Source organism: Apodemus sylvaticus, chromosome 3 (genome assembly GCF_947179515.1).
Source record: "Apodemus sylvaticus chromosome 3, mApoSyl1.1, whole genome shotgun sequence".
Taxonomy (NCBI): Eukaryota; Metazoa; Chordata; class Mammalia; order Rodentia; family Muridae; genus Apodemus; species Apodemus sylvaticus.
In genome coordinates this window covers 97,867,055-97,880,818 of record NC_067474.1, presented here as the reverse complement: position 1 = coordinate 97,880,818, position 13,764 = coordinate 97,867,055, and the positions used below count along the sequence as shown (strand labels likewise).

The 13,764-nt window shown below is 35.9% G+C and overlaps 1 protein-coding gene across 3 annotated transcripts in view; it reads right to left on the bottom strand.

Annotated features, from left to right (window-relative positions):
• Cntln (centlein) overlaps positions 1 to 13,764 on the bottom strand; it is a 271,988-nt gene that overhangs the window by 91,523 nt on the left and 166,701 nt on the right. For all 3 annotated transcript variants that reach the window (XR_007977034.1, XM_052176700.1, XM_052176701.1), the window contains exon 13: positions 2,117 to 2,217. Coding sequence is in view for 2 of the 3 variants with exons in the window: in XM_052176700.1 (XP_052032660.1) it covers positions 2,117 to 2,217 (101 nt within the window). In the remaining variant the exon portion in view is untranslated. The remainder of the gene's footprint in view (positions 1 to 2,116; positions 2,218 to 13,764) is intronic.

The following is a 13,764-nucleotide window of genomic DNA, read 5'->3' as shown; positions in this document are numbered from 1 at the left end:
AATTATTTAGTATTTAATAGGATGGGATTTATAGTAAATGAAAAATGCAAAAGTGTTAGAGTGCAAAGTGCATTAAAGCCAAATAAACAAATAACTTTATCCTTTGATCATATGTGCCAGTTTTTACAGTATGCCAAGTATATCAATGGCTAATATTAAAATTTACTTTGTTTTATCTATTCTTTATGCTTCTATTGATAAAGAAGTGATACCTATGTTCTTCTGATTTTTTTTCCTGAACTGTGAATCAATTTTAAAACATAAATGCTATAAAGAATATAATTTAGCAGAAAATAACTAACTGAATTTTGTGTATCTATTTTAGTAATGGAACACATTATTTTCTGTAATTGCAAATCCTTACATATTAATTCAGAATGATAATTTTTAGCATGCTTTGCATTTTTTTCTTTATTTAGTTTCTTTGTGCCTGACTGAATCTACTGCAGTTCAGTCAAGTTGCACAGTCAATCAGGACAAAACAAGATATAACAGGACTTGTGGGAGTGTCCAAACAATTGTTCTGATTTTTAACAAGTTACTTCTATGTAGGTATTCCATATTCAACATAGTTCCTCATAAACTCCTCTCTCTCTCTGTTGTTAGTGCTTCCTGCTTCTGTTAGTCCCCTCCAAACCTCAGGCAGTTTTACTTTTACATACACATCACACACATAAATACATAGGTAAGACTGTACACACACACACACACACACACACACACATGTAAAACTATATATATGAGCCATGAGTGAATAAAACATATTTGTCTAAGACTGACCTAATTTATATGTACTGTCCAGTTTCAGTTTTTTCAAAATTCCTGCAAACATAACTTCATTCTTAAGGCTGAAAAACCATCCGTTGTATGCATATAGCACATTTGCCCACCCACATCCTCTGATGCTGGGTACTTAAGTGGCTTCCCTAACTGAGTACTATGCACAATACTGCAATGAGCACTGATGGGTAACAAAGTATTTCTCCAGGACGGTATTGTGGAATTGTGAGGTCACAGGTTTTGCTTTTCTTTCATTAGTTGAGTGTTTCTCATTACTGGAATGCTCATATACTCATGTTTTTGTTTTCAGAATGATACAGTTAGTTTAAACAATAAATCAGTAAGCTCTTCAAGTTCCCAATTGTTAAGGAGGAAGTGGGAATATGTTTCAGTAGGAAGAAACAGAAAAGATCCTGACAAGAGAAGATAAAATGAAAACAAGAAACCATGTTTCCGAAGCTAGGAAATGAGTACTTATTTTGATGGAAAATAAAAGTGTAAAATAAAAAGGTTAAAATATTGGCTTTGGAAAATCACTAACAATATATTTAAGGTTGAGTCAATAATGATGACTGAGAAAAAGCCAGGGGAGGAGTTCTTTAAAAGCAGTCACTAGATGTGCTGACAACAGCTGGGTGGCAGAACTTAGAAGGAATCTTGCATCTTCCACCGAGATACTGAAATTGCTCAGTAAATGCAACTGTCTTCACTTTTAATATAGGAACAATCTTAAATTGGTAACATGGGTGCATTCCATATCATGAGACAGCTTGGCCACAGTTATTTGCACATTTGAAATGAACAAACCTAAGTTTAAGATGGAGGCCTGTAAGATTAGAACTTTCAAAGTCTTGTAATAAGAACACACACACACACACACAAAGTGAATCACCAATGTTAAACACAATAATAAAATTGTGAGCAAGTGTAACTAGGAATACTATGTCAGTGAACAATAAAATTAACTCTCTTTTACTCTTATCAAATATTTGTTTACATTTTGATATTACTTTAAGAGGGAGAGAGGCGAGTGTTCTGGAGGCTCTCGGTCTATGTGTGAGGATCAGGAAAAGGCAGTGAGGACTCTGCAGGCTTCCTCCACTTTTACTTGGGGGCTGGGTTGGACTCAGCTCAACAGGCCTGTGCATCACCAGCACTGGCAGCTGAGCCATCTCAAACTGGGATATTTAGGAGTTCATTGCATTTCATTTTCTCATTAGACATAAAAATTGTGTTATAAATCAGTAAAACAGTACAAAAAGTCAGAAATTAAGTAAGATTCTTATACTGAAACAAAAAATTAGATAATAAAGATTTATTTTAATTAAAAACTTACCTTCTCTTTTCTCTGCCATGCACCTGTTCAATTCCTGTATTGTTGTTTTATCAATAGACATATGTATTTTAAGTTCATCCAATTCATCTTGAAGATTCATCCTATGAAAATTTAACAATTAACAATTACATAAAATGTGTAAGATAATGAACAGTGTAGTAAATAAAAAAGCAGCAAATAAAAAGTAAATAAGTAAAATAAAAAATAAAAATTAAATAAAGTAAATAAAAAAGATAATTGAAAAGTAGGTAATAGAAAAATAAAAGTAAAAGTATAGTAATTACATATATTCATTATTTTTTAGCCACCATACAAATTGATTTCTATGAGCATATTGTTTTAGTATAAACTATCAACTGCACTGCAACAAATGCCAAATACATAAAATACATAAACTTTAATTGTTTTATTTTTGGTATTTTTAAATATTTGTATATTCAATTCCAAATATATTTATATTTTTATGTATATATTTACTTAAATATTTATATATTTAGATATAAATATATATTTATTACTATATTTACTATTCTGTTATATAAAAACATATTATTAAATTTATATAGCTATATAAATAAATATATTTATACATTTCTATTACAAATTTATAAATTTATATATTTCAATATATAGCCTGAACTTTGAATTCACAATTTTGCCTTGGCTTTCTCTATGCTGGGATTATTAGCATTATTATTACTAGCTGGGAAGATGGTTTAGGACCAGCTAAAGAACTATTTGATTGTGGGAGGGGTGTTATAAGTGGGTACAGGGCAAAAGCACTAGAACAGAGACCACAAGAGGGAGAAAATGTGTTGGGGGGAGGAAGAGAGGGAGAGAGGAAGGGAAGGAGGAAGGGCAGGCAATAGTATACATGACCATGGACAGGGAGCTACAAGGCAGGGAATGGGTAGAAGAGTCCAGTCATGTTTGACAGTGGCAGAAGGGGAAAGGAAGCAGATCTGCAAAGACGATTCACCCATTTACATCTGAAAATGTCATAATGACATCTAGTATATGGCACTCAAGTTAATTTTACTAAGCATCATATTTTAGGAGCTAGGAAGATGGTTTAGTCTGTAAAGTGTTTGCTGTACAATCAAGAGGATCTGACTTCTATTGATCACACAGTGTAAAGAGTGTAAAAAGGATGTTGTGTGCTTGTAGTACATGTGCTGAGGAAGCAGAGACAGAAGGATGCCAGGCACTCACTGGCCAACAATCCAATCCCTGAAAAATTCTGTTTCTACAATAATTCAGCACGATGCAAGGGGAAAACAAAACAAAACAAAACAAAACAAAACAAAACACCATGGTGGAATATTAGCCTTGGAGAGTATGGGAATCTGCACTGTGAATCAAACCCAGGACCGACTGATGCCTCCCAAGGCATCATCTAGAGAAAGTAGCTTAAGGAGGACACCATCTAGTTTAAAAGATTATGATCCCAACAAACAAGTAATCTTAGCACAGAAATATGAAAAAAATGGGGAAAAAAACACAAACAGCTAAATGAACAAGGAAATGCAGGATTTGAAGGAGACTAGAGAGAGACACAGAGAAGATAAGAAACTTGCCTCTATAGTCCCAGAAATAGATTGGGTCAAAAGAAGTAAAAATAACAGAGCTTGAAGAGAGAGCTTTTGAATTATTACTGTCAGAAAGAAACCTCTGACAGTAAGAGAAGTTAAAAAAACTTGAAGAGAAAATGCAAAAGCTTTTGGATACCCTTAAAAATGATATGTTTTGATCTCTGGCATACTCTAGGGAAAATGTTGGGATCATAGAAAACCTCTTCAGTAAGATAATAGCATAAAACTGTCCACATCCTGGGGAAGATACACACACACATCCCATTATAAGAGATATTTAGAACTTCAAATATGTATTGATGTGTTTTATAAAACAAAGGATATATTTTATTTGGGGACATGGAAAATGGAGTTGTTGAGAAGGGAGTAGAAACAGAGAAAGAGGAGAGAGAGAGAGAGAGAGAGAGAGAGAGAGAGAGAGAGAGAGAGAGAGAGAGAGAGAGAGAGAGAGAGAGCCAGGCCAGGAACATGTGAACATGTGGAGGGGGAAGAGGTAGAAGGGGGTCATCATTGAGAGAAAAGAGTCAGAGAGTCAGGGAGGCCAAACAGTCCCTTTTATAGCAAGCCAGACCTATGTGACTGTTGGTAGGTAACTGTTGTGTAGAGTGTAGAAAGAATGCCAACATGTATGACTATAGACATCTGTCACCATGCCATAGTATAGAGAAATTGTTAAAGATCAGGACAAAGAAGAAACATTACAGTCTGCAAAAGAGTAGCACATAAAGACATTAGACCATGGTATAGTTCTCTGAAGGAACTCTAAATACCAGAAGGGCATGGAGTCATGTATTTGGGTCATGAAAAAATAATAATTTCAACCAAGACTGTTATACCCAGCAAGGTTTTACTTTAAGTAAGAGCCTTCCAGGATAAGTAAAAAGCAAGGGAACAACTCATGGTCATTAGATCAGAATTACAAAAGATTCTTGAGGGAATCTTAACAACTCTGTGGTGGTTTAAAAGAGAATGGCCCCCATCAGCTAATACATATTGAATACTTGTCCCCAGTTGGTAGAACTGTTTGGGAAGCATTAGGAAGTATACTGTGTGTCAGAGGGAGTGGGGGAGTGGGGAGTAGGGCTTGTGGAATTATGGTTTCAAAAGACTTGCACCATTCCTAGTGTGCTCTCTGCCTCCAGGCTATGGTTTGAGATTTGAGTTCTCAGTTGTTCCTGCTGCCATGCCTTTGCTCAACCATCGTGGCCTCTAACCCTCTGGAAGAGTAAACCTGATTGAGTGCTTTCCTTTATTAAAATAAACACACACACACAGAGAGAGAAAGAGAGAGACAGAGACAGACAGACAGATATACACACACAGAGAGAGAGAGAGAGAGAGAGAGAGAGAGAGAGAGAGAGAGAGAGAGAGAGAGAAAGAGAGACAGAGACAGACAGAGAAAGAGAGAGACAGAGACAGAGAAACAGAGACAGAGAGACAGAAACAGATAGTCAGAGAGAAGAAAAACTTGGGAGGGAGTATGGCTCCTGAGAAAGAATACTGAGATTGACCTTGAGGTTCTACATACATGTGCACTCACACACATGTAGATGCACACATGTTCAATGACACCCTTACAGAGATGTATAGCTAGACATGCATGAGCAGAACACATACTCCTATTCATACTTATACCCACAGATCATGTATTGAGCTGTTCAACTACATTTTTACATACCTATAATCACTATATTGCATTAAAGATACATCTAAACAAAAATGTATGATATTTTTATTGCTTCATCTGCCAAAGTTGTAAAACACATTGCATATCTCATAAGAATATTCTAATCACAAGTATGAATATCAAATTTAATAATTCAATCAGTAGAAAGTCTAACAGTGTTTTTTTGTAACTAATATAAGTTCTATTTTGAATATATTACATTGTACATTTACCCCCAAATTGTTCTGTAAGACAGGACACAGCCATCTTCCAGCTTGGTGTCTAGAGGAGATGGATCCTTCCTTCATAGTCAGCTTTGGACTCCATCACCCACTTCCCCAGGAAACACACGTAAAAAGCAAAGTATCACCATTTTTCTTTTACGAGATTAAAAATACCTCAGGAAAAGGAGGAGGTGGAGGTATCAGAGTTTTGCCAAAGTCAAGTGAGTGCAAACTAGTACCCTGCTCAAAAGACATATTAATATTAACATACCATCTTGGGAACAAATGAGAAACATTGCAGTTAGATAGTGATGTGTTTGTGTATCAAGTTGACAAGAGGTCAGTTGTCCTGGCTACTTCTATGTCAGCATGACCAAAGCTAGAATCCTTTGGGAAGTGGGAATGCCAGTTAAGCAGGTCACTTGGCTTTGGCAAAACTCTGATACCTCCACCTCCTCCTTTTTTTTTTTTTAGTGACCCTGTGTTGTGGAAGTGTAAACAAAATTAACCTCTTCCTCCCTAATCTGCTTTTGGTCATGGTATTTTATCACAGCAAGAGAAACTCCAAGAGTCTGAAAAACCTTCATTTCTCCAGGAAGCGTTTTATAGATCTTCATTCCTGAGCTTGTCCACTTTGCTATTATATCAAAGTAAATGACTGCCAAGACTCTTTCTGAGTCCTACTTCTAAATTTCAAAATTTATACTCAGAACTCATACAAGGGAATCCTAAATCCTCAGCAACATATTTAGATATTTACATAGTATATCTTATTTATTATATCTATATAATATAAATATTATATTAAGACTTAAATATTAAAATACACAATTTGATAATATCATTTACATCATAATATATTACCTCTCAGTAGCATATTCCAAGGCAAAACCCTCAATACTCAAAAAAAAATCTATGTATACTTTAAATGGTCTTAAAAGACAAAAGAATATTGACCTATAGGTCAATCCTAAAATTAATTGTGATTGTTTAATGTTACATTTTAAGTTTGACTAGCAAAAGCAATTCAGGAATTTTCTGGATATTAAATGGTATTTTTATGTATTTTTAGTTACCTCTCCTAAATCCAGCAATTTTTCCCAGGCTCAGTTTCTAAAATTAATATATGAAAGCACTAGGCCCACATTATTAAGTGATAAAATAAAAGTGGCAGTTTCAGTTACAATTACAGATAAGCCTCTCTGCAGTAAGGTTCTTCTTAGTCTCAAATTCAGATTGTAGCTATATCCTTGCATTTTATGTAGTTTCAGATATTCCAAAAATCACAAGCATATCTGTGCACATTTTAAAATGAGCATTACAACCATAATTTTTAGTGTATAAGGAGTTTTTTAAAAAAGAAATGAGAAAATGGCCAGATTTCTTTCTTAGTTATTTTTAGTGCTTCCAGAAAACCTCAAAAACTGTGAGCCTAGGACTACTACAATGGCATAATGGAAATTAATAGATATCTTATAGAAAGGGAAGAAGAACCAATACAGAAGTCAATAAATGCAAGAATAAATATATGAACATATCCTGTGCAAATGAAACTACAAAGAAATGAAAAGTTTAAAATATTTTTATAATAAGTTTTTGAAATATTTTTAATATTAGTTTACACATATCCCCACAGAGTTTTTAAAATAAAACAAGAGAACCAAATTATAAACCTAGAAATGCTATGTAAAATAACAAAATTAAAATTATTTAACAATACCAGAAAAATCTTTACTACTCCTTTTTCAGTTTTATTTATATGTATGTTGGTGTCTGTGTATGGGCATGTGGGTGAGTGCAGGTACCCACAGAGGCCAGAGGAAGGTCAGAGTCCTGAAGCTGGAGATACAGGAGCTTGTGGACAGCCTGCTATGGGGACTAGGAAATGAACCTGGGTCCCAAATTTATAATAGGAACCCATGCAAGGGACTCCTGAGTGCAGTGCACACTGAGTGTGACTGCTGAGCCATCTTTCAAGCCATAAAATTCTATTTTTTTTATTTTTTGTTGCAAATTTTATTTATTTACATTTCAATTTTCATTCCCTTCCCAGTTTCCCCTCCACAAGCCCCCTATCTCCTTACCCCTCCCCTGACTCTATGAGGGCACTCCCCCACCCACCCACCCCTGCCTCAGAGGCCTAGCACTCCCCTACCCAGGGTCATTGAGCTTCTATAGAAACAAGGGGCTCCCCTCCGAGTAATACCTGATAAGGCTTAAAAAATGGTCTCTATTTTCCCTCTATTTCTTCAAATAATTAAATTTATAGTTTGATGTCCTTATGTATATCTTTTGTTTAGATAAATACACACACACACACACACACACACATATAAAGAGTTTTAAAATTTTAGGTCCTATGAATATAACAGCATCCTCTCTGGAAGATTACAAACAAGAGGACATACACAAAAATATAAGTCCAGTTAAGCACACAATGATTAAGTTCAGATGAGGATTCTTATTTGCTTAGCTGACAATATACAACATACTGGAAGCAGTACAGCTCAACAGAGGAAAAAATAAATATACTTATTGTCAGTTCTAGATGCAGAGATATCTGAAAGACTTGTCCTGGTGACATGAAACATTACATTCAGAGAACAGGAAGATAAATATTCGTTACTGAACCATCACCACGTAGGACTTCATGCTAGGCACAGTGAGCCTTACCACTCCTAGGCATATACCAAGAGGATTCTCCAGCATGTAATAAGGACACATGCTCTACTATGTTCATAGCAGCATTATTTATAATAGCCAGAAGCTAGAAAGAACCCAGATGTCTCTCAATAGAGGAATGGATACAGAAAATGTGGTATATTTACACAATGGAATACTACTCAGCAATTAAAAAGAATGAATTCATGAAATTCTTAGGCAAATGGGTGGAATTGGAAAATATCATCCTGAGTGAGGTAACCCAATCACAAAAGAACACACATGGAATTCACTCATTGATAAGTGGCTATTAGCCCTGAAGCTTGGAGTACCCAAGACACAATTCACAGATCAAACGAAGTTCAAAAAAAAGGCAGAACAAAGTATGGATACTCTGACCCTTCTTAGAAGGGGGAACAAAATACCCACAGAAGGAGATACAGAGACAAAGTGTGGATCAAAGACTAAAGAGAAGACCGTCCAGAGACTGCTCCACCTAGAGATCCATCCCATACACAATTACACTATTGTGGATACACACAAGTGCTTGCTGACCTGAGCCTGATATAACTGTCAACTGGGAGGCTCTGCCAGTGCCTGACAAATACAGAGGGGATGCTCACAGCCAACCAATAGACTGAGCACAGAGTCCCCAATGGACTGAGCACAGAGTCCCCAATGGACTGAGCACAGAGTCCCCAATGGAAGAGCTAGAGAAAGGAACCAAGGAGCTGAAGGGGTTTGCAGCCCCATAGGAGGAACAACAAGATGAGCCACCCAGTACCCTCAGAGCCCCCAGGGACTAAACCATCAACCAAAGAGTACACATGGAGGGACCCATGGCTCCTGACACATAGGCAGCAAGGATGGCCTTGATGGACATCAAAGGGAGGAGAGGCAGTTGGGAAGCTGGAGTGGGTTGATTGGGAAATGGGTTATGGGATTTTTTTGGAGGGGGAGAACCAGGAAAGGGGACAACCTTTGAAATGCAAATAAGGAATATATCTACAAAAAAGTTTAAATAATACAAAGCATTTTCTCTGACCATCATCAGAAGGTTGTCTGAAAAATCCTTAAACATTTTAAATTAAAGAACCTACATCTGATAAACATAATCTGCTTAGCTAAACTTCAGACTGCCTCCTGAATTTTCTCATAGAATCACTGTGCATTTGATAAACCTACTATTAGATTTAGACCCCTGGTGCAGTTCAGCAGGAGCCTTTCTGCCTGGTGCTTCCTCAGTCTCTACTACTCCCTCAGCGGGGGCTTTTGTTAATACATTTTCCATTAGATCAGTTTAGCTACTCCTCTTACTGTGATATTCTCTTAGAGATTCTCCATCCCATAATCCCACTCTGATCCTCAGTTGTTAATTGCCATCTTCCCAGCCTGCATATGAGGTTGAAACCAATCTTTCTTCCCCACTGCAGAGCCCTAGTCATATTCATAGTGATTATGTTTAATCGATTCTTTCCTATTACACTTCAACAAATATCACAGAATATTTTTTCTTTCAAAGTTACAAATTTCAGAGAAAAATACAAGAGGAGCTAGAAAATATTTGAACTTATCAAAAATTAAGGCACAGTATTTCAGAATTTGTGAGGTACAGTTGAAACAATCCTTACATGAATAGTGAGAGTATTATTGTACTTTCAACAGCAAAGGAGAAAGATCTGCAATGCTGAAAGCTTCCCAGAAAAGAAGCTGAAACAAAAATGAAATGGAGAACAATTCACATGCTTATTTGCAGTGTTGAAATGTCCTCTTTCACAAAACTTACATATTTCCTCTTTTTTTTTTACAGAATTTATTACCTTTTTACAATTCACCTCACAGTAATTTTCTGTATATACTAGTGTTTTCTTAGACAAAATATCCCACAGACACCTTTCTCACTCTGAAATTGTGATTTTTAATTCACTTAATGGTATCTTCCAAAGAGCAGAAGTTCTTCCTGATTTTCATATGGTTCACCTTACAAACTCTTAGTTCTTCTTAACTATTCCATATAGAAAACTTATCCTAAGACAAAGTTACAAAAACTTTCTGCTATATTCTCTAAATGTTTCATTGCTTACCCCTTTACATTTGCACTTGCATTAAATCAAGAGTTGACTTTGGGATGTGTTGTAAGATAAGCCATCCAATTCATAAAAATAGAATTATTTAATTGAATTTCTTGGTAACATTAATCATATAGTAATGTGCTATTCATTATTTCCAACCATTCTTAGCTGGTCATAAAAACAGCTACATTTTTATTGACATGCCAAATCTGCTTAATATCTGTAACTACAATGGGATTTATGAGTATAAAAATTGAGTGAAATGATATTATATAAAAATGTTAAAAATATAAAAAACAAAGTCAAGCAGATTTTAAAATATACTATATTAATAAAAAATATACTTAGACAAATGGCACAGTCACCCTGCTATACCACTCCTGGGCATATATCCAGAGGATTCCCCAGCATGTAATAAGGACACATGCTCTACTATGTTCATAGCAGCCCTATTTATAATAGCCAGAAGCTGGAAAGAACCCAGGTATCCCTCAACGGAAGAATGGATGCAAAAAATGTGGTATATATACACAATGGAGTACTATTCAGCCATTAGAAACAATGAATTCATGAAATTCTTAGACAAATGGATGGAGCTGGAGAACATCATACTAAGTGAGGTAACCCAGTCTCAAAAGATTAATCATGGTATGCACTCACTAATAAGTGGACCTAGAAAATTGGAATATCCAAAACATAATCCACACATCAAATGATGTACAGGGGGGGGGCAGAAAAGGGGAAATCATTTGAATTGTAAATAAAAATATATCTAATAAAAAAGTCTACTGTTAAAAAATTAAATACAAAATTACTAAAGCCATGAATGGTGGTATATTCCAGTAATTCCAGCTTTTTATAAGAATCATGAGAACCAAAAATTCTAGAGCAGACTGAGCAAAATAACAAGGCTCTATCTCAAACAACAACAACAAAAATGGAAACAGAAACAAAAACAAAACAGAAACAAAAATAAAACAGAAAATTATTACATGATTCAACAATTCTATTCTATTCTATTCTATTCTATTCTATTCTATTCTATTCTATTCTATTCTATTCTATTCTATTCTATTCTATTCTATTCTATGACAAACCATTCAATTCTTTTTTTTTAAGAATTTACCTATATATTCAATCTTACTCTAAGCTCTTTATACTTCCTTTTTTTCATTTTTAATTTATTTTCTATATCCTTTGGTTACATTTCAAAGGCTTTTCCCTTTCCTGGTTCCCCCTCCCCATTAGCCCTCTTCTCCCCATGCATTCCCCAATCACCCCCTCCCATTTCTCTGTCCTGGTGCTCCCCTACAATGGTTGATCAAGCCTTTTGAGGATCAGGGCCCTCTCCTTCCTTCTTCTTGGGTATCATTTGATATGCTAATTGTACCTTGAGTATTCAGAGCTTCTGGGCTAATTAATATCCATTTATCAGTGATTGCATTCTATGTGTATTCTTTTGTGATTAGGTTACCTCACTTATGATGATATTTTCCAATTCTAACCATCTGCCTAAAAATTTCATGAATTCATTGTTTTTAATTGCTGAGTAGTATTCCATTGTGTAAATATACCATTTTCTGTATCCACTGAGGGACATCTAGGTTCTTTTCAGCTTCTGGCTATTATTGCATGCTGGGGAATCCTCTGGGTATATGCCCAGGAGTGGTATAGCGGGGTCCTCTGGAAATGTCATGCCCAGTTTTCTGAGGAACTGCCAGACTGATTTCCAGAGTGGTTGTACCAGCTTGCAATCCCACCAGCAGTGGAGGAGTGTTCCTCTTTCTCCACATCCTCGCCAACACCTGCTGTCTCCTGAGTTTTTAACCTTAGCCATTGTGATTGGTGTGAGGTGAAATATCAGGGTTGTTTCGATTTGCATTTCTCTAATGACTAATGATGTTGAACATTTCTTAAGATGCTTCTCAGCCATCCAAAGTTCTTCAGGTGAAAATGATTTGTTTAGCTCTGTATGCCATTTTTAATAGGGTTCTTCAGTTCTCTGGGGTCTAACATCTTGAGTTCTTTGTATATATTGGATATTAGCCCTCTGTTGGATGTAGGGTTGGTAAAGATCTTTTCGCAATTTGTTGGTTGCTGTTTTGTCCCTTTGACGGTGTCCTTTGCCTTACAGAAACTTTATAATTTCATGAGGTCCCATTTGTCAATTCTTGATCTTAGAGCATAAGCTATTGGTGTTCTGTTCAGAAATTTTTCCCCTGTGCCAATGTCCCCAAGGATCTTCCCCAGTTGTTTTTCTATTAGTTTCAGTGTGTCTGATTTTATGTGGAGGTACTTGATCCACTTAGAGTTAACCTTAGTACAAGGAGCTAAGAATGGATCAATTTGCATTCTTCTGCATCCTGACCTCCAATTGAACCAGCACCATTTGTTGACAAGGCTATCTTTTTTCCACTGGATGTTTTCTGCTCCTTTGTCAAAGATCAAGTGACCATAGGTGTGTGGGTTCATTTCCGGACCTTCAATCCTATTCCATTGGTCCACTTGCTATACCAATACCACTATTGCTCTGTAGTATTGCTTGAGGTCCGGGATACTGATTCCCCCAGAAATTCTTTTACTGTTGAGAATAGTTTTAGCTATCCTGGGTTTTTTGTTATTCCAGATGAATTTGATAATTGCTCTAACTGTATGAAGAACTGAGTTGGGATTTTGATGGGGATTGTGTTGAATCTGTAGATTGCTTTTGGCAAGATGGCCATTTATCCTGCCAATCCATGGGCATGGAAGATTTTTCCATTTTCTGAGATCTTCAATTTCCTTCTTCAGAGACCTGAAGTTCTTCTCATACAGACCTTTCATTTCTTTGGTTAGAGTCACACCAAGATACTTTATATTGTTTATGGCTATTGTGAAGGGTGTCATTTCCCTAACTTCTTTCTCAGCCTTCTTATCCTGAGTATAGGAAGGCAACTAATTTGCTTGAGTTGATTTTATAACCAGCCACTTTGCTGAAGTTGTTTATCAGCTGTAGGAGTTCTCTGGAGGAGTTTTTTGGGTCACTTAAGTAGACAATCATATCATCTGCAAACAGTGATAGTTTGACTTCTTCCTTTCCAATTTGTATGCCTTTGTCCTCCTTATGTTGTCTAATTGCTCTAGCTAGAACTTCAAGTACTATATTGAAAAGATATGGAGAGAGAGGGCAGCCTTGTCTAGTCCCTGATTTTAGTGGGATTGCTTCAAGTTTCTCTCCATTTAGTTTGATGTTGGCTACCAGTTTGCTGTATATTGATTTAAATATGTTTAAGTATAGGCCTTGAATTCCTGTTCTTTCCAAGACTTGTAGCATGAAAAGGTGCTGAATTTTGTCAAATGCTTTTTCAGCATCTAATGAAATGACTATGTGGTTTTTTCTTTGAGTTGGTTTATGTACTGGATTGCATTGATGGATTTCCTTGTATTGAACCAT